The sequence below is a fragment of the Hypomesus nipponensis genome, chromosome 25, assembly GCF_054491055.1.
Source record: "Hypomesus nipponensis isolate SF chromosome 25, ASM5449105v1, whole genome shotgun sequence".
Lineage (NCBI taxonomy): Eukaryota > Metazoa > Chordata > Actinopteri > Osmeriformes > Osmeridae > Hypomesus > Hypomesus nipponensis.
The window spans coordinates 10911798-10934786 of record NC_140385.1 but is presented as its reverse complement, the minus strand read 5'-3'; the positions used below and the strand labels follow the sequence as shown (position 1 = coordinate 10934786).

Below are 22989 nucleotides of genomic sequence, written 5' to 3'. Positions count from 1 at the left end.
TTATTATATATTTACTGTATGCACCTGCCCACCAATTTAAATTCCTTGTTGTGTAAATTTCTTGGCGATTCAACTTAATTCTGATTTAAATTTGCTGCTTTCCTCCCTGACCTAATATCATCAACCAAATCTCATTCAATCAAACCTCAAATCTCTTATCAATCTAAATTTTATCCGGCCACATCGAGATGTCGGGGTATGCAACACAGCCACTCCTTCAAACGGTAGCACTGCTAAATTTAAGCACATTAACCAGGATATTTTTATAGTCCCCTTTTTTGACTCTTAAAGACTTACTCTTCCTCCCCAGAGAGTGAGGGGGTGGGCGAAGTCGGCTGGAAATAGCTGCCGCCGAGAACAGATGAATCAACGCTGCACCTTGTGCTTAATTAAAGATTAACGAGAAATCGGTTGGTGTGCCGAGCTTTCTAGAAGCCTCACTTACTTTCCTGATTAGACTTATGTAACACTTGTTAATACTGCATGGGCCTGTTGAAAAAGTAATGACCTCAGCCAGTGTTGCGGAATCGCTCTTGTGATGGCGGCTGGTAGAACCTTGAGCCCAAAACGTGGCCCAAAGCGTTCGAATTAAAAAGAATTTGCTCATTGCCCGTTACCACCAAACCAGTTATCTAGTTGATGTGCAAGAAATGTCTTGAATAAATGATGGACGTCTCTCAAGAAGCTTGGCATATGAGCGGTTCCTCTTTGAAGCACCCACAGAAGACCCTAATGTCAGAGATGGTCTACTCTTGCGATGCCAGAACACAGTAGCGTCCTTGAAACCCAGTGGTTCATCAGTGTGTTGAGGATGTCAATCAGGTTGTCACCTGAAATGTATCTGGCAATACCTCACCATTACCCCACACCTACAATAGAACCCTCTTCCTCTTATCATACACTATAATAGCTGTTGCTATTTATTCAGTACAAAGCCTTTAGAAATGTGCTGCCCAGCACGACCACAGTGCCCATACTGTGCTGTAGTAGTGGAGCGACTTCCTCACTTCCAGCTTAGGGACATCATGACTCATCCATCTTTTCCATTATGTAACAGTAGGGTTCTGCTACTTCACAGAGCACGCAGACCAAAGAGCAGCCAGGTTTGTGTGCGCGTGTGAGTGTGTCACATTGATGGATATCTTGATGGATGGCTTAAAAGCCACATGACTGTCAGTTGTATTAGGACGTGCTGAATCAGATTGTCCACTGGGATAACTGCTTCACGATGGCAGGTTCACGTGTTTCGGAGAGTAGAGTACAGGGTGAACACGTAAAGCATCTTTGTGAAATGCACATCATGAGAAGTTACGCCTTTTTCGGAGAATTCAAAGGGTGTGTCTGTGCGCGCGCATGGGTGCGTATCTATCTGCGTGTGTGCACGTGCGTGTGTACGCGCGTGCGTGGTGGGGCGGAGGCGTAAAACAGGTGGTGAGAGGATGGATCTCACAACCACACAGCAGAGAGGGAAGTGTGAAACTAAAACAAGTGTTGCGCTTCTGCACAGAACATAACCGCTTTTTGTTTCAAGTAATGGTCAGAAAAATAAATAAATATATATATATATATATACAACAGACCTGACTCAAAATAGACAAGTGGACACCGGATAATTGGGCTCCACAACTCATGGATTCTGTAAGGCTTCAGGGTAAGGCTTCAGGGTAAGGCTTCAGGGTAAGGCTTCAGGGTAAGGCTTCAGGGTAAGGCTTCAGGGTAAGGCTTCAGGGTAAGGCTTCAGGGTAAGGCTTCAGGGTAAGGCTTCAGGGTAAGGCTTCAGGGTAAGGCTTCAGGGTAAGGCTTCAGGGTAAGGCTTCAGGGTAACGGCTACAAACACTTTCCTGCATTCTCGAAATAGAAGAAGATTCATTCCGCCTGTGCTGTTCTTTTTCTGAAAAAATTTATTTCTGTAAAAATGCTGGTTCATTACGTGACACACCCATACAATCTATCTGTCATACACAGTAGGCCCAGATAATGATATAATAGTACTGCTTCATAGTGAGGGGCCATTAGTTCAAATCAAGTTCTCAAAAGTAATATGGATGGTTTAATTATTAATCATGTATTCTACGTCCAAATAAAAAACACTGTAGATACTGTATTGACTTTTCGGGTTAAAATGTATTTCCATAGACTGCACCTTCCACACTTTCATAAAAAGAATACTAGGCCTAGGATTTCTTTTCAAACCCAGAAAACATTGGCAATGGGAAAGTTTAATAAAATCCAAAACATATTTACCCCCAAATAAACAACATGAGGGATGAACATGTATTTAAAAAATACTGATTTCCTCATCACGCTGCTCCGTTTGAATAAAGTTTTCGTTTTTTTTGTTCATCGCCGTGGAGGAGTTTCCTTTTCCGAGGCTCTTTTCACAGCGTTCTGGAGAAGCAGTTAGTGCTCATTGCCACTCCTGTCTAGCTGTTAGTGACTGGGCTGACTTCAAAGCACTTGGCTCAGCTAATGATAATGAATGCATCGTGTCTGCTCATGCTCAGGGTCCACCTTCGTGCTGTTTTGCAAGTCGGCCAGTCCCTTCGAAAGTGACTTTACCTCAGCTAACTTTCGAAACAGTTATTTTCTTCTCTTTTTTTTGTGTACCATTGGTGGATTTGAGTTGACCGGTTGTACCACAGATATGGTATTGTTGTGACTTTATAGGCTCAAGACCCTCAATGATGAATACCTGATACAAACAACAACAGGAATATGCAGCTATCTCTCTGTGAGAGATAAAATATCACTACCAGGACTGACAAAGAATACAAAACGATGTATTTAAAGCCAAACTCTCACTTTTCCTATACTAACAGACAACACAAAAAATTAATGAAAATGAATACGCCTATGGATAGTTGAATCATAATCATAATCATTGAATGACACCCTTTTAAAAGTTGCCTGCCTGTCATCAACGGGTCAAAGAGATCGATTACACTCATCAAGTTATAAAGGCATTATTTATGTGTTCTCTCTAGCCCGCCTTGCAAGCACTCTGTCCTCTGCTTTTGGTCTCCAGATAAAAGGGGGACCCTGGGGAACAAAGCAAAGGTTTGACAGGGCTTTGGAGTCCTGCAGTGGACCAAACCATTCAATCAACAAGAGCTCAATGAGGCTGTGTTGATCGGAAGTAGACTAGACCATTCACCGATAAGGGTGTGCATGTCCAACACAAAAGGTTGAGGGCATGATTGCTGCACTGCAATTCTGAGGACAAGGGCTGTGGAAATGCAATTTGGAAAAGAAGTGAATCCTGAAATTGCTTTTCATCTACAAATACCATATCTTGTATGAAACTGTTCTTTGTGCCACTTCACTTACGCCTGAGGCACGAAAACAAACTTATGCACTGGAATCAACTGTCACACATCTTTTTGGTGTCCCTCCCTCAATATGTCACACCAGTTCTCCCGTTGCTAAGCTACAGCAAAAGAGTAACACATGCTGCTCTGATTCTGCCATAGAAAGACAACAAAGGTTAAGTAAGTGACAGGGGAATTTTAGAGTGAGAGGGGCTCTGTTCAATGTCATAACCTACGCCATCCAAGAGATATTTAAATTGACATCAAACACACAAGGCGGCAGCGAAGATGGACGATAACTTCTCCTGGCTGTGGTGTTGCCATGGGAACATGACTCATCATAACACGTCATCCTGCTTTACCTGTGGCAGCTGGAGGCAACTCATGAAAGCTATTTCACACTCCTTTGTTTGCCAACTGACACTGTTTAGCAGCACTAAGCCCTAATTTTCGATAACATTTTACACCAGATGTCCTATGAAACTCAACAGGCAGACACTTAAAAATAGTTTGGAGTGTGCAAGTCGGTATTTCCTTGTTGGTGTGTTAACCCAGTTTCTCTGGCTAGTTCTATTACTTGGAACAGTGGATTCAGATTCGAAGTTAGTGCTGTTTAAATAGATAAGAAGCAAAAGACAGCTGGTAATGGTAAATTATTCTAACAACGAGGAATTCAACCAAGTGCCCCTCCACATACTGAAATAAGATTGATCTTCCTGACTGACTCTGAAGTGTGTCATGCAAATCCATATCACATAGCTTCCCAATGCAGTCTCTGGGGAGCTGTGCTGTCCTGGTGTCTTCTCATAAACACCAGATGTAACTAATCAGATTCAGTTGATTGGCCAGATCATTAAAATCAGGGGACCTAAATTAGGGTTGGCGTGAACACCTAGGTTGCAGCTCGGGAGTCCTCTGTCGCTCAATGCTGTCTGACGTGTATACAAGCCCTCTGGGCTGGTGTTTACAAACGTCCCTCCGGTGTTTCAGGTATGTTGTCAAACAGCTCTGCAGAGTGTGAAGGAGCTGAAGCCAAGCCATCTGTCACAGGCCGCTCTCTTCTGTAAACACTCTACTGAGCTGTTCATCAGCATCGAGGCTCTCCAATCGGTCATATCAGTTTGTTTTCTTGATAATCACTGTACGATAGCTCGTGTGTCATCGTGCTAGTCAGTGGATCTGAGGCCTGTTCCATAAAGCGAGTTTACCGAATAAGCCAGACTAATGTCAGTTAGTCGGACTAATTTCTAGTTCATTCGGTTCCATAAAGCTAGCTCAATGTAGTACAAACTCGGTTACTATGGCAACTTATGCTGCGAAACTAGTCAGGTCAGGGTCAGACTAATTGTCAGGCTTAGCGTGACTTGGTGCTTAACCAGATGTTCGTGTAACACTGACCCTAACGGGAAAACAATGTTTTACCACGTACATTCTCATTTTCTTATTCTCATCAGTTCAATATGTTCAACATTGATAGAAATCAACTTAATTAGCCTACAAACTTTTGGCCTAATGCTTTAAACACTGATGGACAATGCTTTGATAGGCTACACACCATATCCGTTAATGTATGTATTTTGGTTTGTGATTTCAAATGTTTAGGCATCAGGCATAGGCCTATTTTTCAATCTAAATTTAAGAGAGTATAATTATCATAGAAACATAATTGTTAACAGTATCCTACAATTGCAAAACGAACGTAAATCTGCCCTCCATTTCCCCGACACAAAAACCATGTTAAAAAGTTAGGCTACTGGATGTATTGATTGTCGAAAAAGCCAATTTAGATAAGTTTAGAGGGTGTTTTTTAATTAAGGAAGTAAAGGTCTAAAAAGGTCCTCGACGTACGTAGCCTGTCGTTCACAACGTCAAACATGGCGTGTCATTTTATTTTGATTGAAGCGGTGGATGAGGGAGCTGTCATTGTACACGAAGGAAACGTTCTTTCTGGAAGAAGTCACGTGGCCGTGTGCATTGCTTTTGCCGTGGTGGATTGTATGATCCATGTTTACCTCTCGGGCTGCTTAGGAATAGGGTGCACGTGCAATTAGCTTGACTACTTAAATCTGACTTGAATTAGTAGGACTGCGTGAGCTGAAATTGGCCTTTATGGAACCGCTTTAGCCCCGCTTTAATTAAACGTATTCAAGTCTGGTTTAGGACTTTAAGTTTAGCTTTTTTGAGCGGCCTTTATGGAACAGGCCCCTGTATACGCCTTTTGGGTCAACAGTCAACGTCAACAATGTCATAAGAAGTGGCAAACACAGACTTTCTCTGTATTTCATTGGAACCTTATAGTAATGTGCTAGTATCTCTTCAGGGAGAATAACAATGAATTAGCTGCGGGGTGCGCTGAGCCCTCAGACCTCTGCATGTCGACATTCATGTCATCTAGACTTTGCAGTCTGTGACCCATCATCTCCCTTTAGCTCGACAACCCAAGGCTGACCCAATACAGGTCACAGCTCAGCAGCATATCTTGTGGTGGCTAGGGCACAACCAACTACGATCAGATCTACCTTGATTTGAGTGCAGTTGTCGTATTTTAGTGCAGTCGCATTTAAGTGCAGCCGTGAATGGACAACATTGCATGCTCTCCACTGACACAAATGTCAGTGATTATAGTATAATTTGATTCACTCTACTCCAGCTAATAGGTCCCAGGTCAAATGTTGGAGTGTGCATCATTCTAAAGGAGTACAAGATAGCAGTGAGACATAAGGGACTTGTACTGTGGTCTGGCGTGGCAGTTGAACGACAATGGGATTAAGTAAAAGGAATTTGTGAAATATCAAATGCATGAACACATAATTGGGGCACCAGTCCAAATTGACGGTCTTTGAAAGGATGCTATGTGAAATGTTATCTTTCAACTGTAATTATTAGAGTAGCAATGAATGCAGCAATCTTCTGAAAGTAATAATGATGTAATAAACGTAGAGCAGATCCTAACAAGGATATGCTGGAGAAGTGTTTTAAGACTGTGCCCTGTTGAGATGGCATTGTCCTGGATGAGCTTTAAACAGAAATTAAACGTTGTAAAATGTAAGCCCTCCTGATCGTCTTTTAAGTTGAAGTAAGAAACACAATTGGCCTTCCAGGATGACTGATATAATTGGTTAATTCATATGTCATATGACATTTTCTGATATTATATGATCTGATATTCCACTCAATATTCCTATAATCTTTCAAGTTATTCAATGAGTCTATAGCAGGTCATTTAGGATCTCAATATATATAAGACTGACCCCCAGGGTGAAATCTTGCAATAAACTCTCTGACCTTTTAAAGTAGATTGAGTTTCTTCATCTGCTATTTTAAAGTTACCACAGTACAAGTGGCACTCTACAATGTACATTTCAGATACATTTTTCAGACACCAGGGAAGCCATCCCTTACACTAGGGAAAAGTCACCTATCTTCCTAACATCTAAAGCACTAACGTTGCTCTCCTGTGGTGCTGTGTCTGTTGTTAAAGGTCAGGCACGGTTGTGTAACAGTGTGGCCCTCTACTTGGATGGATGGAAAACTGACTGAACTGACCATGAAATTCTCCTTTGTTTAAATTGTTATATTTGGGTATCTTTACCCAAAGGTGCACTTACATCATGTCCTTTTTCCATCCAGTCATAATGTGGCCCTCGTGTCCTACACCAAACCAGTCATAATGTGGCCAGCATGCATGATGTTTTGTACATCTAAAGTAGGTTTCGAAGATTTGAGCAAATAATGCAATAATAATCCAAATATTCAGGCGGTTGTGCCCATACAGTTAAGCATTTCAACTGATTTCAAAATAATTCCTCAGGAAATCCATGCTCGGAAACATCTGTTGACACTGTTCATTATTACCATATTTGACTGTACTATTACAGTTTGTGGTCAACCTCTGGATTTGCTAGTCTTGTGAAGTTGTGTGAAACCCCAAATAAATAAATAGTCTGCCTGGTGGCTATGAGAAATTCCGAAAGCATCATTTTATTCAATGGGTGGAATACCTCACTTCACCCCTATGCCTATGTTGGCTTAGGTAATGCACCAACAGCAGGCACTTATATTAAAGGTGACACCCTGTCAGAGCTATAAATAGCCCTGCACTTTCCCCCCACGAGCACAGCTGTAGCCTCCCCCAAGTCGTTTGATCCGTCGTTTGCAGAGAGACAACATCACCCACTGTTATTCCATCTCCCTGACTCTCTCTGGCACATGCACACACATGTACACCCCCAAGACCCCTCAACTAATCCGCAGTGTACTCAAATTGTCTCGTTAGTGTGGTAGCACTTTCAATGAGATGTATTTGTGAGTCTTCATCATCTTACTGGACAACTATACCGGGCAATTTACCTTGAGGAGGCCATTTGGCCTTCAGGTCAGATGTAAACCATAGGGGACAAGGTGGAGAGGTCAGAGAATAGTCAGAGGGACACAGATTCTATTGCTGGTACCTGTTGAGTATGAGTCATCACTGGTTTTACATGGCACATCATGTATACATTTTTGTATTTGTTGGGAAAGCTTGACCTTAGCTACAAGGTCAACTTGGACCAAAAAGAAACTGGCACTAATCAGGTTCTTCTGAGTAGATGTTAATCAGGTACAGTACACTTCAAAAATATGCAACACTAACCCATGTTTTTCAGTACTTGAAGTTCTTTTGACTTAATAGTCGAAAACTGGATTGTAAAAGCATGTCCTCTCCCTTAATTGGCTCCTAAAATTCAGTACTAATTTTCTATACAGAAAAGGTATCTACGATAAAGATAATTCTTTACCTAGTATAGCGGCTATAAACGAAAGTATTTTTAGAACTCTTGGCCTTGGGTAGCGCTAACATGCTTTGGTGAAAACCTCCTTACCCAAAGTTGCTCCAGTTCTAAATAATTTATTTCAGGAAAATAGATCTATTTGACAGTTTCACTGTGTACTCCTACAATGTATGTGCACCTGGTGCCTTTTTGTCATGGGCAACGTAGGTTCAATTATCAAGTAGTAGCCTATATCCCTTGGTATCCATGCGCTCAGTTTTGCAGACTTGATGTGTTCGGTAGACAACGTGTATTTGGAATGTCAATTAATTACAGGCAATTTCTTCAACAGTTGAGAGCAAATATATTAATTGTTGATACAATAAACATAACGAAATAAACAAATCAAACGAGTGGGTTATTATCACGTGCTTCTCCACTTATAAGATACTAGGGATTGGCATTTGGCACTTTTCTATTTGTTATGAAATGTTTTTCTTTGTTGTGTTTTAACAACCGTTCACTTTTAAACAGCTCAATCAAGCATCTTCTGATACAGTGTTTTGTTTCTCCCTAGTACGCATGTTCTGCGCACAAGACAGGAGGGTGCGTTGCCACTGTTTTCATGCTGAGGCAGTCGTAGCAGTCGAAAAGGAGACACCATATACAATATCATGTCCATACAACTCAAATGCTTGCATTAGAACAAATGCATCATCCTTACTACCTGCTTCTACGTTTGTAAAACAATTCACAAGCCTGAGGAGCAAAATGGTCTGAGCGCTCAAGAAGGAAGGGTGCGCGTCTCCTCACTTCAGAACGCTGGACAGCTCCTCAACAACTTGGAGACCGGCTGCAAGACTTGTAGGAGTTAATTTCTCCAACCTGGAATGAGGAGCTATTGGAAATGAACGACGACTAACCATGGTGGATTTTATTTGTATCTTATCATCACGTACAAGTCCACATCCGGACATATTGAAGTGAGAAATGGACTTTGCTGAAATTATTTTCGCGTTGTTCATTGTCGTAGTCGCAATTGTGTCTTTGTTGTCGAACTTGTTGGTGCTACTATGTTTCGTTCACAGCACCGAGATACGGCGACAGGTACCAGGTATATTCACCATGAACCTGTCTTTTTGCAACATTCTCATCACTATTTTAAACATGCCAACGACATTGGTGGGGATTATCAGAAATCAGCAACCCTTTGGTAATTGCCTTTGCCATACTGTAAGCTTTCTGGAGACTTTTTTGACTGCGAACACTATGTTGAGCATGGCAGCTCTTAGCATTGACCGGTGGATAGCGGTGGTCTTTCCCTTGAGTTACTCAAGCAAGATGAGATACAAGGATGCAGTGATCATGGTTTGCTACTCGTGGCTGCATTCACTGACGTTTTCCCTCATTGCGCTCCTCTTCTCCTGGGTTGACTACAGCCACATTTACGCGTCCTGTACCTTGCACCTAACTGTGGAAAGCGACCGCATTAAGTTTACAGTTTTCACCGTTGTTTTCCATGCCACTAGCTTCGTGTTATCCCTTCTAATCCTATGCTTCACGTACTTGAAGGTTTTAAAAGTTGCACGGTTTCATTGCAAGAGGATTGATGTAATAACCATGCAGACCCTTTTTTTGCTGGTAGATATCCACCCAAGGTACTTGCATCCATGTTTATCTGTCAAAGGTTTTGTCCATAATATTTATATAATGTAAATGTTGTCTTTTGCATTGAACTAAAAGCAACATAACTGATGTTTTCAGTGTGAAACAAAGATGTCTGGTAGAGCAAAAAAGGAGGAAACAGAGAGCCACCAAGAAAATCAGCATCTTTATTGGCTCGTTTATCGTCTGTTTTGCTCCATATGTAATTACAAGGTAAGTGGGATTAATCATAAAGCAAGTCAGCAAATATGAACTGTATTACCTCCTGCAAACACACAGTATTATTTAGTTTAGTTGCTGCTATCTGCTATCTACTAACTATAAACTAAAGTATGAACATTCCTCTCACAATATGAGATACACTATACTATACAAAATGTTAAAAAAGTTTCATCCAATGAGAGCTTTGCAGTAGCTACTGTAACACTTGAAACACATGTTCCATGATTCTACCAAAAAATCCATCCACGTTTCTACTGTTATTTCACTTCCCAGTGTGAATAACGTTCATTCTTGACTTGAATAGGTTTAATGGAATCCCCCAATTCCAGAGTAAATTAAATGAGATGCATCTTATTCGTTATTCCAAGATATGGATACAGCATATGTGTCAGGTTCAATGAACGGAAATGTTAGGCAGGTAGTTTCCACTTAAGTGGTGGTGTGAAGGATGACAGTGGAGGGGAATTTACAAATTAGGAAACAGGAGGAGGAAACAGTATACAAATGAACAGCGAAATGGTCTCAGTAATTGGCTCACCTCTGTACCCTCCACAAATAGTCTGACTGCCCAGTGAAAGGTCTGCCAAGGATAGGGCCTATCAGACCCTTTCAGTTTTATGTTTAGCATCAATATCTATTCATATATTGCTGGATGCTGGATGTCCATGTCTCGGATGAAACACAACACAATGTGCTGTATTGTATAAGAAAGAACATGATGATGTTGCTACACAGTAGTCAATATATTCCCCGTAACTCAATTTTGTGAAAAGAGTCTCGTGACTGTGTAAGACTGCTTCGGAAAACAGCCAGTTACGTTCCATGGGTTTACCTGAGCTTGACATGGTACAAGATGTCTCCAATAGCAATCACTCACCACAATTCTTGATAACAAATAAAACAAATAGCTCTGAATCATACGTCTAATGAGAGAATATGTCCTTTCTAAAAGGTTATTTTGGCTATATTTGGCTCTCCCCCCCTCCTTTCCTCCCAGATTGACTGAACTACTTCCCTTCGTGGGCATCAACCGCCACTGGGGGATCGTCAGTAAGTGCTTGACATACAGCAAGGCCGCCTCCGACCCCTTCGCCTACTCCCTCCTGCGTCAACAGTACAAGAAGGTCCTGGTTACCGTCGTCAACAGGCTACTGCGCCGTGACCTGTACCCCTCGTCTGGGCACAACAGCTCTTTAGACACTGAGAACGACTACTGTCTCCAGAGGATCAGTTAATGACATCCGCTCGGACATGGAACATAATGCCGGCGCCCGAAAATAATGTTTGCCTCATAGGTAAAGAGAGGGGCGAGAAGAGATGGTGATCAATGAAGGTGATACATGGGAAGAAAACAGGATAGAGAGAATTGAAGGAGGAGCTTAATTGTGGGTGGAGGGACTGAGAGACAGTAGGATGGGAAAGAGATTGGTACAATAGAGGGAGACCCAAGAAGATGATAGAGCAGAAACACACTGTAAGAGAGATGAAAAGCCAAGGAGAGGGATCGCATTCTGAGACTCTGGCTCCAGACCGTATTGGTAAACAAGGGATGCGATCTATGATTCTCTGGCAATGCCACAAACACACGTACCACACACACAAACACACACAGATAACAATGAAATATTTTTGATAAGCTATTGGCTTAGTTGACATACAGGGAATGACAGATACTGTTCACAGTACTCGAGACCCCATGCGTATCATAGCTTAGCACTATTATCAGCGCTAAGAGAAAGGCATTTGCTTACTATCACAACCTCTGGCATAGTCACTTTTAACCCTGCTTTGTGACCCACAGAAAACAGAGACTTGAAGTAAAAGTCAGTTATGTTCTGTGAATTGATTGTGATGAATCATGGATGTCAAAGCTAGTATCTGTCTAGCTCACACTGAGCACTGGAGCTGCCAGGGGCATCAGGCTATTTCTTTAAATTACATTAAATCATATAGCCTCCTCACAATGGCAAGTGCCACAAAGTGGTGGCTGTATTCTGTATGGACTGTGTTAGACCTCTGCAGTTCTTCACAAATGTCATGTCAATCACTGGATAATGATGCACTTTGTATAATTCTCTGAAACCTACTAGTTTCAAGAGCCAAAGGTAAATCTAATTTTTACTATGATGTTAAAGTGTATATTGTAACTGAATGTACGACAGGTACTTTGGAATGAAATGCATTTGTATTTCTGTACTTATTTTGCCAGGTGGTTGCAGAAAGTATTTGTACAAATACATAGTGTAATCTTAATTCTTCTGCACTGTACAAGAAATTATTATATCTATTTGTAGAAATGATTGGCTATCTACAGTTGTGCTACGTAATGTAGCAAAAGAATGTCATTATGTTCAAGTGCTTTAAGACACTTGTCTTTGTGCCAGATTTCAACATGTGACGTTTTGATACACTTAAAATGAAGATAGTTGTTTCATGTTCTTTGGGTGTAGACAGGTGTTTTTAATTATGTGAGCCAGTTGCAGTTATTTGGCAGTGTAAGGTGAAGCTGCTGTGTGTAAAATTATGCGCAATAAAGATGTCAATTAGTATTTCTCTTACAGCATACACTGTCAGCATTTTAATACAATGTAATGTACGCTTTCAAATGGCGTAGGAAAGTATACGCTATACAGTGAAGTAGGCTATCAAAATAGTACGCTAAAAAGAGAATTGGTTCCACAAGAATGTTTAGTTTGAAAATGACAACAGGTGTATCACAGAACAAAATCTTGCTTGTCAGGACATGTCTTGTTCTTTCCGGTCAAAGATGTTTCTTGTGTAATTTGATAGTCGACCGTAATACGTGTAATAAACTTACATTTTGGGACACTTGAAGTTCCTCTGTAATTAAAAGCAGCGCATTTAGGTGCCACATGAGTATGGACTGCAGTCGGAGAGAAATGAACACTATAGTTTTTCTGGGTGTATTAGCAGCGGTTGCCTTGTCTTCGTCTTTGCGTTGTGAATCCGGACAAAGATTTCTACGTAAAGTATAACTTAAAATAAAGTGATTACTAACATGATGTTTTCGGTAAACTATAGTCGATCTGTAATATTGTTGGTTAGGGTTAATAATGTGTAGCCAAGCCTATGTTTAGTGAAATATGTTACCCTTGCCATCAAGGAAACTTTTTTATTGATAGGCTACAACGTTTGTCATCTTGTGTAAAAGTCAAGTTGTGGAAACGTACAAAAGTAAAGGCTTGCACAGACATTAGCCTACTAATGGGATGTTTACCACTGTCGAGTTGTTAAGTAGGCCTGTTTGAGACAAGAAACCTTCTGCATTATTTAACAGAACGTAGGTGTATGTTTTACAGGTGCAAATGTGTGGAGAGAAGATCATTTATGGCTCAGCTATAATCTATTATATCCTAGAAGTCTATTAAGTATAGGCCTAGTGATGATAAATACAATTCTGCCATCTAGTGTTTTATGTATTCCAGGAATATAAACACTGGTTTCTCCTGCAGGGCGTTGCAAACCAACCGATGAAAGCAAAAGTACGTATTCAAAACATGCCTTTGCTCAAAGTCTATAGCCAGTGGAGAATATCTTGTTGAAGAGCCAAGGTGTGGAAGGATGAAGTTTACTTGACTACCTTTAGACTTCATGGAAAATGCTAGAACATCCATAACCCAGTCTACAAGCTTAAAAGCCAGCTGTGGTCCAAAAAACATAGTTTCATCTGACCCAGATTTCCTATGGACTGGGTTCATGGATCAAAGTAACAAGGTGTAGCCTGGTTCAAGCTTACGTGCAGGGCAAGTTCCAGAAGGGTCTCAGAGGCAGCAGGCATATTATATTACCTTATAATGACTCAGAAATTTATGATTGATAAATATGATCAGGCCATGTAGATGGTCATGATAATAAGAAGTCATAATGTTATTCTGATTTCGTAATAATACAATATTATAAGAAGTCTGATGTATATTAAATGAGTCAATCATAAGCGTAGGCCTGTTAGATATGTTGTTTTGGTAGAGATCTGGGGAAGATGCGATACCATCAGCTTCTTTAGATTCAGGTCACTGCTGGTCTAATCTAGGCTAATGTAGTATATTGTGGATCCATTTACTTACAGCATGTTTTACCTATATACAAGTTGTTGGATAACTCAACTGGACAGATGTTTTCAGAAAGTAGAAGATGGGACCATACAGAGATCACACTGGTTTGGTTTAGTGGAATTTAGCCTTAGGGTCCTCCAGTGAGCTATCCAGATATCTTTTGGAATGATCAATGGCTGTATAAAATATTTAAATTCTAATTTCCAGAGATAATAGAAATATTTTGGACATGACCAGTCTGCAGAAGCACATGATGTATTGAGAATGTGCGGCCTGTAGCACTATCTGTATAATACCTTTCCTATTTTATGTAGTTTATGTTATTGCACTGCAAAAAATGTAACATATATTTAACATTGCATTTTCCCCACAATCCAACCCTCACTGACCCCTCAGCCAAATGCACGGACATGGTTTTGGGCTACTGTGAAGACATGCCCTACACTCAGACCATGTTCCCCAACACGCTGGGCCATCGAACCCGCCAAGAGGCAGAGATGAGCACCGAGTACCTCCTCCTCAGTGTGATCCACTCCCTCCTCAAGGGAGAGTGCAGTCCAGACATCCGTATGCTGGGCTGCTCCGTGCTAGCTCCGCGCTGCCAGAGAGACAAGGTGCTCAAGCCCTGCCGCAGTACCTGCGAGGCGGTGTTTGTGAGCTGCGGTCATGCTTTTGAGGGCATCGACATGGCATGGCCCTACTTCCTGGACTGTGACCGCTTCTTTGTCAGCAAAGAGGAAGGCTGTTACGACCCCCTGGATGGACTGAGAGGTAGGGACCCGAGTCGGGACTGTGTTCACTACACTTAAGGGTTTACATCGCAACCTGGTCTGTGACGTCACATCAAGATTGTGTTCACAGCCAGGCTGCTGGTGGTTTTGTTTAAAGCAATTTCCTTTTCTGATTCTGAGTCTGTTTCAATTCGAAAACACTGATAGAGGAGCAAATTTTGTTTTGTGTTTCAAAGAAAGTTAAACTCCCTCAGTGAGTCAGAGAGTTTTGAGGGTCAAGTAAGAGTACTGTTTCCTGCAGATTTACCATCCCCGAACGGCTGCAATCAGAGCTTTTGTGGGACCTAAACACACTTAGATCATTCATAGGTCAGTTTAAAAACCTTCTTCTATATGCAATCCAACATTTTATCTGGTTTTGTGGTTGCATTACTTCCTTTGGTACTGAGACGTTTCTAAAGAAGATTGCTGTAATTATTAGGCCGATGTTTGACTATCTTCAAAACAGCTACTTTAAACCTTTATTAAACCTTCCAAAAGAGTGAACAAAATACAATGGCTTCCCACCACTTTAGTACCATCAGATAGAGTAGACGTTTAATCAATTACATTACAAGCATAGTATAGGCAGATTATCAAATAAACAACTTACAATTATACCTTACACAGGATATTCAAAACAGCCAACACCAATGCCAAGTCATAATGCTAAATATGAAGCATCACTCTAAGACAAGGGGAATTTGTTGTTACCCGGGCAGTACACCTGCCTCCACCAACCAGTTACAGAACCGCCCACCACCTCAACCAATCACTGACAACCTGTACACCACATTAACCAATCACTGACAGCTTGTACAGTGCCCTCAACCTCTGCCACTGTTGTTTCACATAGCTGTGATTTGGCTGTGTGTGTGAGGCTTCCTGTGAACTCTCCGTTTGCTATATTTCAACAGCTGCACCAAGTAGTAGCCAATAGGAAAGCTTGTTTGTTTTCACAACACTGCTCAGTAATAGCAAAGGGGAGAGGATTTGAAATGTGCACACTGTATGATAAAAATAAAATGGGTTTGAGATTTTTTGTAAACCTGCTTTGGGTGCAGGATGAAACCTGTATCTTTCCAAGCCAATCATAGTCTTCACATAACCAGATGCTTGGCAACACCGCTGTTATGATATTCCTTCCAAACTGGCGTCATGCCAATGGTACTAGAGCAACCCCAGTGGAAAGAAACACTACACTGTTCTTTGGTTTTTAATATATTTTGGGTCAGTTTGTCAGGGATGAAAGTGTTACATGACAATGTTGACCTCCACCCCCACTGTCTGCCTGCATCAGACCAGCAGGAAGAAGCTTTACCCAGCTTCCCTATGGAGCCGTCCACCCTCATCCAGTTTACATACCAATCCAACGCTCAGATGACCAGCATCCTGACCAAAACTGCCGCACGCTGCTCCGACATCGCCACCACCTACAGCATAGGCCGCAGTGTGGAGGGCAAGGACCTGCTGGTAATTGAGTTCTCCAACAACCCTGGCCGTCACGAACTGTGTAAGCTCCTATTTTCCTCACTGATTGATTTATTTTCTGACGGCACTGCAAGCCCTCCTGTTTGAGTTTGAATCGAGCTATTGTTCCTTTTGAATGAGTGCAGTATATGTCGTTCTAGTGCATTTTTTTTTTTCGATTTGCCACATAACAACGACCATAATAACATGGTCTACAATTTAACTGCGCCAAAAAATTTTTTTTTAACTGTCTCCACCATGACCCCCTCTAGTGGAGCCAGAGGTGAAGTACATCGGCAACATGCACGGGAACGAAGTGTTGGGCCGTCAGCTGCTGCTCTTCCTGGTCCAGTACCTGTGTTCCGAGTACCAGCGGGGGAACCAGCGTGTCCAGACCCTCATCAACACCACACGCATCCACATCCTACCCTCAATGAACCCTGACGGCTACGAACTGGCCTTCCGTGGCATACAGGACAACATTGACCCTGAACACGAAACTGTGAGTTCACCTGTTATGAAACTTGGTTTTGTTGTTTTGGGGTTTCTCGTTCCAACACTGATTTAGTACACCTAATTCTCATACTTTGCTGTTTGACAAGCTGAATCATGTTTGTAACAACTGCGGTTGGAAACCAACAGAAGGGTATCATAGATTTACAGGGCAGGGAAACTCATGAAAGTCTAATTTAGCCATGGTAGGGAAGACATCTAGTTTGCCATGTTTATGGCCACGTGGATGCTGTATACAAGCAAATGTGTGTTTCATAAACAGGTTGCGCAGACTTCACAGAGTCCATCCAGTCCATACAGTACTAAAGACCTGTAAACAACTCAAACTATTGAAACCCGTCCGTTTCCTTGTTAAATTTTAAGGGTGGCAGATACGTGAGTCGGACTAGCGGTCGCACTAATGCCCAGAACATCGACCTGAACAGGAACTTCCCCGACCTGACCTCCCTTGCCTACAAAAGACGTAGACAGAAGGGCTACCGCACCGATCACATCCCGATCCCAGACTCTTACTGGTTTGGTAAGGTACAGTATGAATCCTTGTCCGTCTACCCACATCACTTTGAAATGTGCCTGCTATTTTGCGCTACCTTGGTATACTCATCCAAAGACAAGTTTTGGTTGAGACTAAAACACCAAACGCCATGTTCCAGCAGCCCTGGTTCTAGACTGAATTGATGTGAGGACACTGAGAAATCTTGGTTGGGCAGGATTTATTTTCTTCACTGAGTGAGTATATGCCTCTACTAAGTCTAGGCTAATCGGTAGTCTTGAACAAGGCTAGCAGGGCTAGCCGTGATGTGCTTTAGCCGGGAGCAGACCGTGACACACATTTCTCTAAATAAAAATGGCTGCATCTTCAAACTTTATTTTAGGCTGGTTTACAAGAAAGACTGAAGGTACGTATGCTTGCTTGCTAATCAATCACCCATGTACAATGTGGGCACGTTCATCTTTTATATTACTAGCCTGTCAGAAATATGTAAAATAACACCCCAAGATCCGGGCCTGTTCCAGGGTTGCCAACTCTCTTTTATCTGGCCTGAAAACCATGTTTTTGCCTTTGTCTCCTGCTGAAATATCAGCAAAAAGTCTATAGACTGAGAATTGGTTGTGTGCATTTATGCATTGGTAAGCAAAATCTCCCTACCAGCCAAATGTATCTTTGTCAAATTGACATTTTAAATAGTTCCTATGATCCTATGGAAAGGCTCATCAATGCATCACAGGCCTGTTTCATGACATGATGCAGGTAGCACCCGAGACCTACGCCATGATGAAGTGGATACGCTCCATCCCGTTTGTGCTTTCGGCTAACTTCCATGGGGGGGAGCTGGTGATCGCCTACCCCTTTGACTTCTCCAAGCACCCCCTGGAGCGCAACATGTTCTCCCCTACGCCGGATGAAAAGGTCAACAGGGCTCTGAGTCGCCTACCGTTCACCAGACCAGGCTGGAGAACAGTCGAATGCCTGGCAGACAATTTCTGTGATTGCCGACAGTGCACTGTTCATGGCTTGTTAATTGATGCTTTTGCATACCGTCGCGCTGTGTATTTGTATTTTAATCTGTAGGTATTCAAGCTGTTGGCACGAACCTATGCAGATGCGCACGCCACGATGAGTAGAATTGACACAGAGAGGTGCGGGGTCTCTCTTAGATCTTCGGAGGGAATTATCAATGGTGCACAGTGGCACAGCTTTGCGGGCGGTAAGTCAAGAGAGTTCATGAAGAGATTCGTGTGCTCTGTAGCTGGCAAGAAGTGTATTCATTGTCATTGTGTCGATTGCCTGTTGGCCCCAGGTTAGTTACTGATCTGAAGGGACATCTTTCCAAGGACAGTAAATTGTTTGAGTACCCAGTGTTATTCCAAGTGTGCCAAGATTGCCCTCTAGTGGTGTCATCTGTGTCCACCCATCATCTTATTGGCAAGCACGAGCCCCAATATACAAAGAGATAGTAATATAAACGCAGCTTGTAAAGGGTCATGAAGGACTTTTCCGCCGAGATAACAGATGTCCACATGTCATCATTTGACCTGGTCAGGTATGCAGGACTTCAACTACCTGCACACCAACTGTTTTGAGATGACCGTGGGGCTGGGCTGTGACACAACTCCCCCTGAGGAGGAGCTCTACGCCGCCTGGCAGGAGAACAAGGAGGCTCTGCTCACGTACATGGAGTCGGTATGAACAGCTCCTCTCGTTACGTTCCACTCACCGGTAGTGTAGACTGACCTTGTGAAGCCGCTTGTACATTATCGCTGCACAAAGATCAGCCCGCCCATTTCACGCTACTGGTTCAGGCTGTTGATGGGTTAACTGACAGCATCCTGATTGTAAAGTACTGAAAACCTATGCGTCGTACCACAATGACTCTCCAGAACATGGACTGAAAGCAAAAGACCAAATACGAAATAAAAAACTCTTAAGTCTGTTTATGGGTATATGATGAGTAACAGCAGGCACAATGCAATTACAAAGTCAGCATTATAGGTTATTACCCAATTACAAAAGGCTGTCAATGAGGGTAGGATTTCCTGCTTCTGGTATTTTATTGAAGCTACATAGTAACTAATGGACACTCAACATAGCCAAACGTGTAAATACAACAGCAAGTCCCACTTCTAACTGACCTACATACTGTGTCCTCCTGCTCAGGTCCACAGAGGAATAAAGGGCATCGTACAGGATGAAGACGGGAATGGAATCAAAGAAGCCAGGATATCTGTCAGGGGAATAAGACATGACATCACCACAGGTAAAACACTGTAAAACACACTTGTCCTTTCCAGCCAAGAAGTGACTGTTTATACGTATTATTTTGTGATTGTACGTTTTATAATGAGAAGCAGATGTGGAATTGAGTTCAGTTGCATATTCTGAAGAACGTGACACGGTTAGAGCACATTTTTTTGTCTCTGGGCGGTGTTCCCTCAACGTCACATTAATGGCTCTGGATGCTTATTTTCCTTTTTGGTTTCTAGTTCCTAATTCCTTGGTGCTTTTGTAACATTACTACACAGAGCAACCAGATAAATTGTGCATTTATCTCACAGTCATTTCACATTTTGGATGACAGGTATTGTACTGACTTGTGAGTCAAAAGAATGATATTTCTCTCCAGCTGAAAACGGAGACTACTGGCGCCTGCTCAGCCCTGGCATCTATGTTGTGAGCGCCTCCGCTCCGGGCTACGCCAAAGTCTTGAAGAAGGTTCACCTCCCTGCCCGAATGAGGCAGGCAGGCCGGGTGGACTTTGTGCTCCAGAGAGCTGTCCAGGAGCCAGACCAGGACCGGCACTACACCCTCCCCTCCATGGGGACCTACGAGCGATTCGACCCCTATAAGAAATTTGAACGCTACGCCCTGACTGACGTGGGTCGGAATGTAGAGGAGAGGCAGCAGAAGCCCTGGTGGTGGAGCTACTTCACCAGCGCCGGAGGCACCACGCCGACCTGGCTGCTCAGAAACCACTAGAGCCCCCCTCTGGAGGATCCAAGGGCATTTTCCACGAATTAAACGGTGTATATGGTTGTCACACTTTCCTGAAAATGAAAGAACCCAGTAAGCCTGTCAGAACAAACCAGCAACAGTAGTAACACATTTGCGTTGGCGGTATTACATAAGATGATGGTGTCAGTTATGCCAGGAATACATGTCTCGAATCATGTTCATGATTGCTCTAATACTGACTTCTGAAACCTACCATTTCAGGTGATGATGCTGACTCACAACATCATTTTAGGGACGGTACTTTTGTGCAAATGCTGCAAAGTCCAAAGAATTCCATTGAAATCACCATTGAATTCAGAATTCAGATACCTCTGTTTGAAGATAAAAACAGAGGCAGAGCATTTTACCAGAAAGTGAAGGATCAAATGGTGTTATGAGTAATTAATAACTCTGAAATTAAGATCTTCACAAGCTTTTTACCTACAGTTGATTAGTTTCACTTCATGAAACTGTGTCCATTATAAACCCATACTTGGCGTAAATAATAATTGTTTTATAACCAAAGATGAATAAAGAACTTGACTATTGCATTATTAGGATTAAGACCAGTTCTTCCAGTTTTCCATAAGTTACTCTTAAATTTACTTTCAATAAATATTAAACATATTTTAACACCTTTTAAAGATGCAATGACACAAGATTGCCACAAAGAGGCAGCGTCTTTCTACTCTCTTATGCAGGACTTTTAAGTTTCCATGGGTTGTCATTCAAGTCTATACATTCTCCATTTCCATACCATACAGCCATGTGCTGTATCTGTTCAAGCAATGCCAGGGTCTTGTGTCGGAATCCTCAAACTGTCTAGATTCATGGGTCATATAATGTGTCACTACTGTTAACACTGTCAGTCTCTCCAAGATGGCTTCAAAAATACTTCCTCACTTGTTTTTGGGAGGCTCTGTTGTTTATTGTAGATTCTCAATAGGCCTTCTTGCTCTCCATCAGTTTCTGAACTAACAATGTCTCATAAGGTTAGCAGACACTTATTTATCTCATCTTTTTGTCCAATTATAAGTTATTCAAGTTTCAGAAATCAAGATTTGTATTTGATTTACCTCCCACACCTATGAACATGGATTAAGGAAGAATGTTTAGTAAATGAAGACCTTACCTAATTTGTGCTTGTGTGCATTTCCAGATGTCAGCACTTTTTACATGCTACAATGTAGCACTGCCTGCTGTGGGTAGCCTGGGATCCTTAGAGCCTTTCGGACCTGAATGTTTCCATTGACCACACCCAACCTCAACATGGACCCTCAAACCAGATCCCGGAAGTTGCTATCAGAGCAATTTGACTTTATATCAAATTCCTGCCATTTTACCCCATGTGAAGTTAAATTCATAAAACATTTTGATTGGTTGCATGAGAGGTGGAGGGTGTTTCAACAGCTGCGGGCAATAAATTCAAAGGATCAAAACGTTTATGATTCATTTTTGATGTTGGCATGTTGGATGTCTGTCTTAACTGAAAGGTGGATTGACAAGCAGCAATGTGTCTTCATTCTTTATGTACCTAACATAACTCTATAGAATTGTCATAGACCTTCAAAACGCCCAGTTAGGAAGCTGGTGTGAAGGCTAGACTGTACTGAACATGGCAGTGTATTGCTACAAAACATGCTAATATGAGCAGGAAGGATAATGGAGTGCTGTAATGAAAAAAAAACGAATGAAAAAATGCTAATCCTTATTTAGCGGGTACTTGTAATAGTAAAATCTGAGTAAAAACTTTCTCTTTAGAATCACACACTGTACTATTATGTCCTCTATGCTGCTCTTTAAGCATAAAATACTATATTTATGTATATCCATCCTTAATAAGTTATTAACTAATAAATGTATTAGGAAACAGTATTAGGAAAGTGGAAGTTAAAACAATTGAGTATATGGTACACTAACCATTTTACTATTTAAAAAGACGCCATGTGATGTATATCATATCATTTGTAAACAAAAATTGAAACTTTTATATCAATCTGTACTTTTTTGTTCAAATTTCATAGTTTCCCTAATACACTTTTTAAAATCTGTAAACAGTAATAGTAGCTAAATAATACATTAGAAAGTATTAGTAGCTAAAATAATATACTACAGTACTGATAGCTCATTATCCCAAATTGGAAATGAGCCTAGCTTGTAGATATCCCTCTAGAATGGTACTAATAGTTATCATAGTAGAGTATACTGCAGTATTAGTGGCTCTGCAGTTTGAACACAACAGTTATCTAGAATGGTACTAATAGTTATCAGAGTATACTGCAGTATTAGCGGCTCTACAGTTTGAACACAATAGTTAACTACATATCTGTGTTGAGGTTGTGAGTGTCCATGTAACTGACTGGTGAGAAAGAGAAAATGAAGGACATGCACTGTTCAGTGAGAGAACAGGTCATCAGAATCAGGTCACATGCTGCAGAGTGGACTGAGCACAGTCCTGCGTGGGATTGACCTGTTTGCTTTACTGGGACCTGCTCTCCCCCGCTCCCCATGTGAGGTGGGGTCCTGGGTCACCAATTACTTAGGGAGGCTGAGAAAGTCGCATGGAGCTGCCCTAAACTGCCATGTTGCATTAGCATCACTTTGACTGCAGGTAGATAAGTAATCCTGCTGCATTTCACTTCAATGAATCTGCTGATTTTACATTCCCAAAGCAGCACTAATATTTATCCCTCGTAGTTTAACCCAACCTCAGTTAAGACTTTT

At 41.8% G+C, this 22989-nt stretch overlaps 2 protein-coding genes across 4 annotated transcripts; both read left to right on the top strand.

The window, feature by feature from the left end:
- The first annotated feature begins 9049 nt into the window (after nt 1-9049).
- On the top strand, nt 9050-12071 carry LOC146222243 (G-protein coupled receptor 26-like). Its single transcript, XM_084691506.1, has 3 exons — nt 9050-9717; nt 9824-9937; nt 10944-12071. The coding sequence occupies exons 1-3, from the start codon at nt 9050-9052 to the stop codon at nt 11179-11181; spliced, it is 1020 nt and encodes a 339-aa protein (XP_084547632.1). The 3' UTR covers nt 11182-12071.
- A 702-nt stretch (nt 12072-12773) lies between these two features.
- Nucleotides 12774-21704, top strand: LOC146222242 (carboxypeptidase Z-like). 3 transcript variants are annotated; one of them, XR_014746744.1, is made up of 12 exons: nt 12777-12931; nt 13420-13449; nt 14416-14790; nt 16090-16302; nt 16532-16761; nt 17136-17297; nt 18025-18183; nt 18346-18481; nt 18818-18957; nt 19432-19531; nt 19898-21257; nt 21425-21704. XR_014746744.1 is itself a non-coding variant. In XM_084691504.1 (12 exons), the coding sequence occupies exons 1-11, from the start codon at nt 12820-12822 to the stop codon at nt 20248-20250; spliced, it is 2010 nt and encodes a 669-aa protein (XP_084547630.1). In that variant the 5' UTR covers nt 12778-12819; the 3' UTR covers nt 20251-20295; nt 21425-21704. The 3 variants fall into 3 exon arrangements, 2 of the variants coding, with proteins under 2 accessions (XP_084547631.1, XP_084547630.1); XM_084691504.1 differs by having other exon boundaries at nt 12778-12931; nt 19898-20295; XM_084691505.1 differs by lacking the exon at nt 19898-21257 and having other exon boundaries at nt 12774-12931.
- The last annotated feature ends 1285 nt before the right edge of the window (nt 21705-22989 follow it).

Bases quoted from the DNA above. Each gene is read 5' to 3' on its own strand.
- LOC146222242 (XM_084691504.1), top strand. From the start codon at position 12,820: ATGAGTATGGACTGCAGTCGGAGAGAAATGAACACTATAGTTTTTCTG. The intron at 17,298-18,024 runs GTACAGTATGAA...GACATGATGCAG, and splicing joins ACTCTTACTGGTTTGGTAAG to GTAGCACCCGAGACCTACGC. The intron at 19,532-19,897 runs GTAAAACACTGT...ATTTCTCTCCAG, and splicing joins AAGACATGACATCACCACAG to CTGAAAACGGAGACTACTGG.
- LOC146222243 (XM_084691506.1), top strand. From the start codon at position 9,050: ATGGACTTTGCTGAAATTATTTTCGCGTTGTTCATTGTCGTAGTCGCA. The intron at 9,718-9,823 runs GTACTTGCATCC...TGATGTTTTCAG, and splicing joins CTGGTAGATATCCACCCAAG to TGTGAAACAAAGATGTCTGG. The intron at 9,938-10,943 runs GTAAGTGGGATT...CTTTCCTCCCAG, and splicing joins GCTCCATATGTAATTACAAG to ATTGACTGAACTACTTCCCT.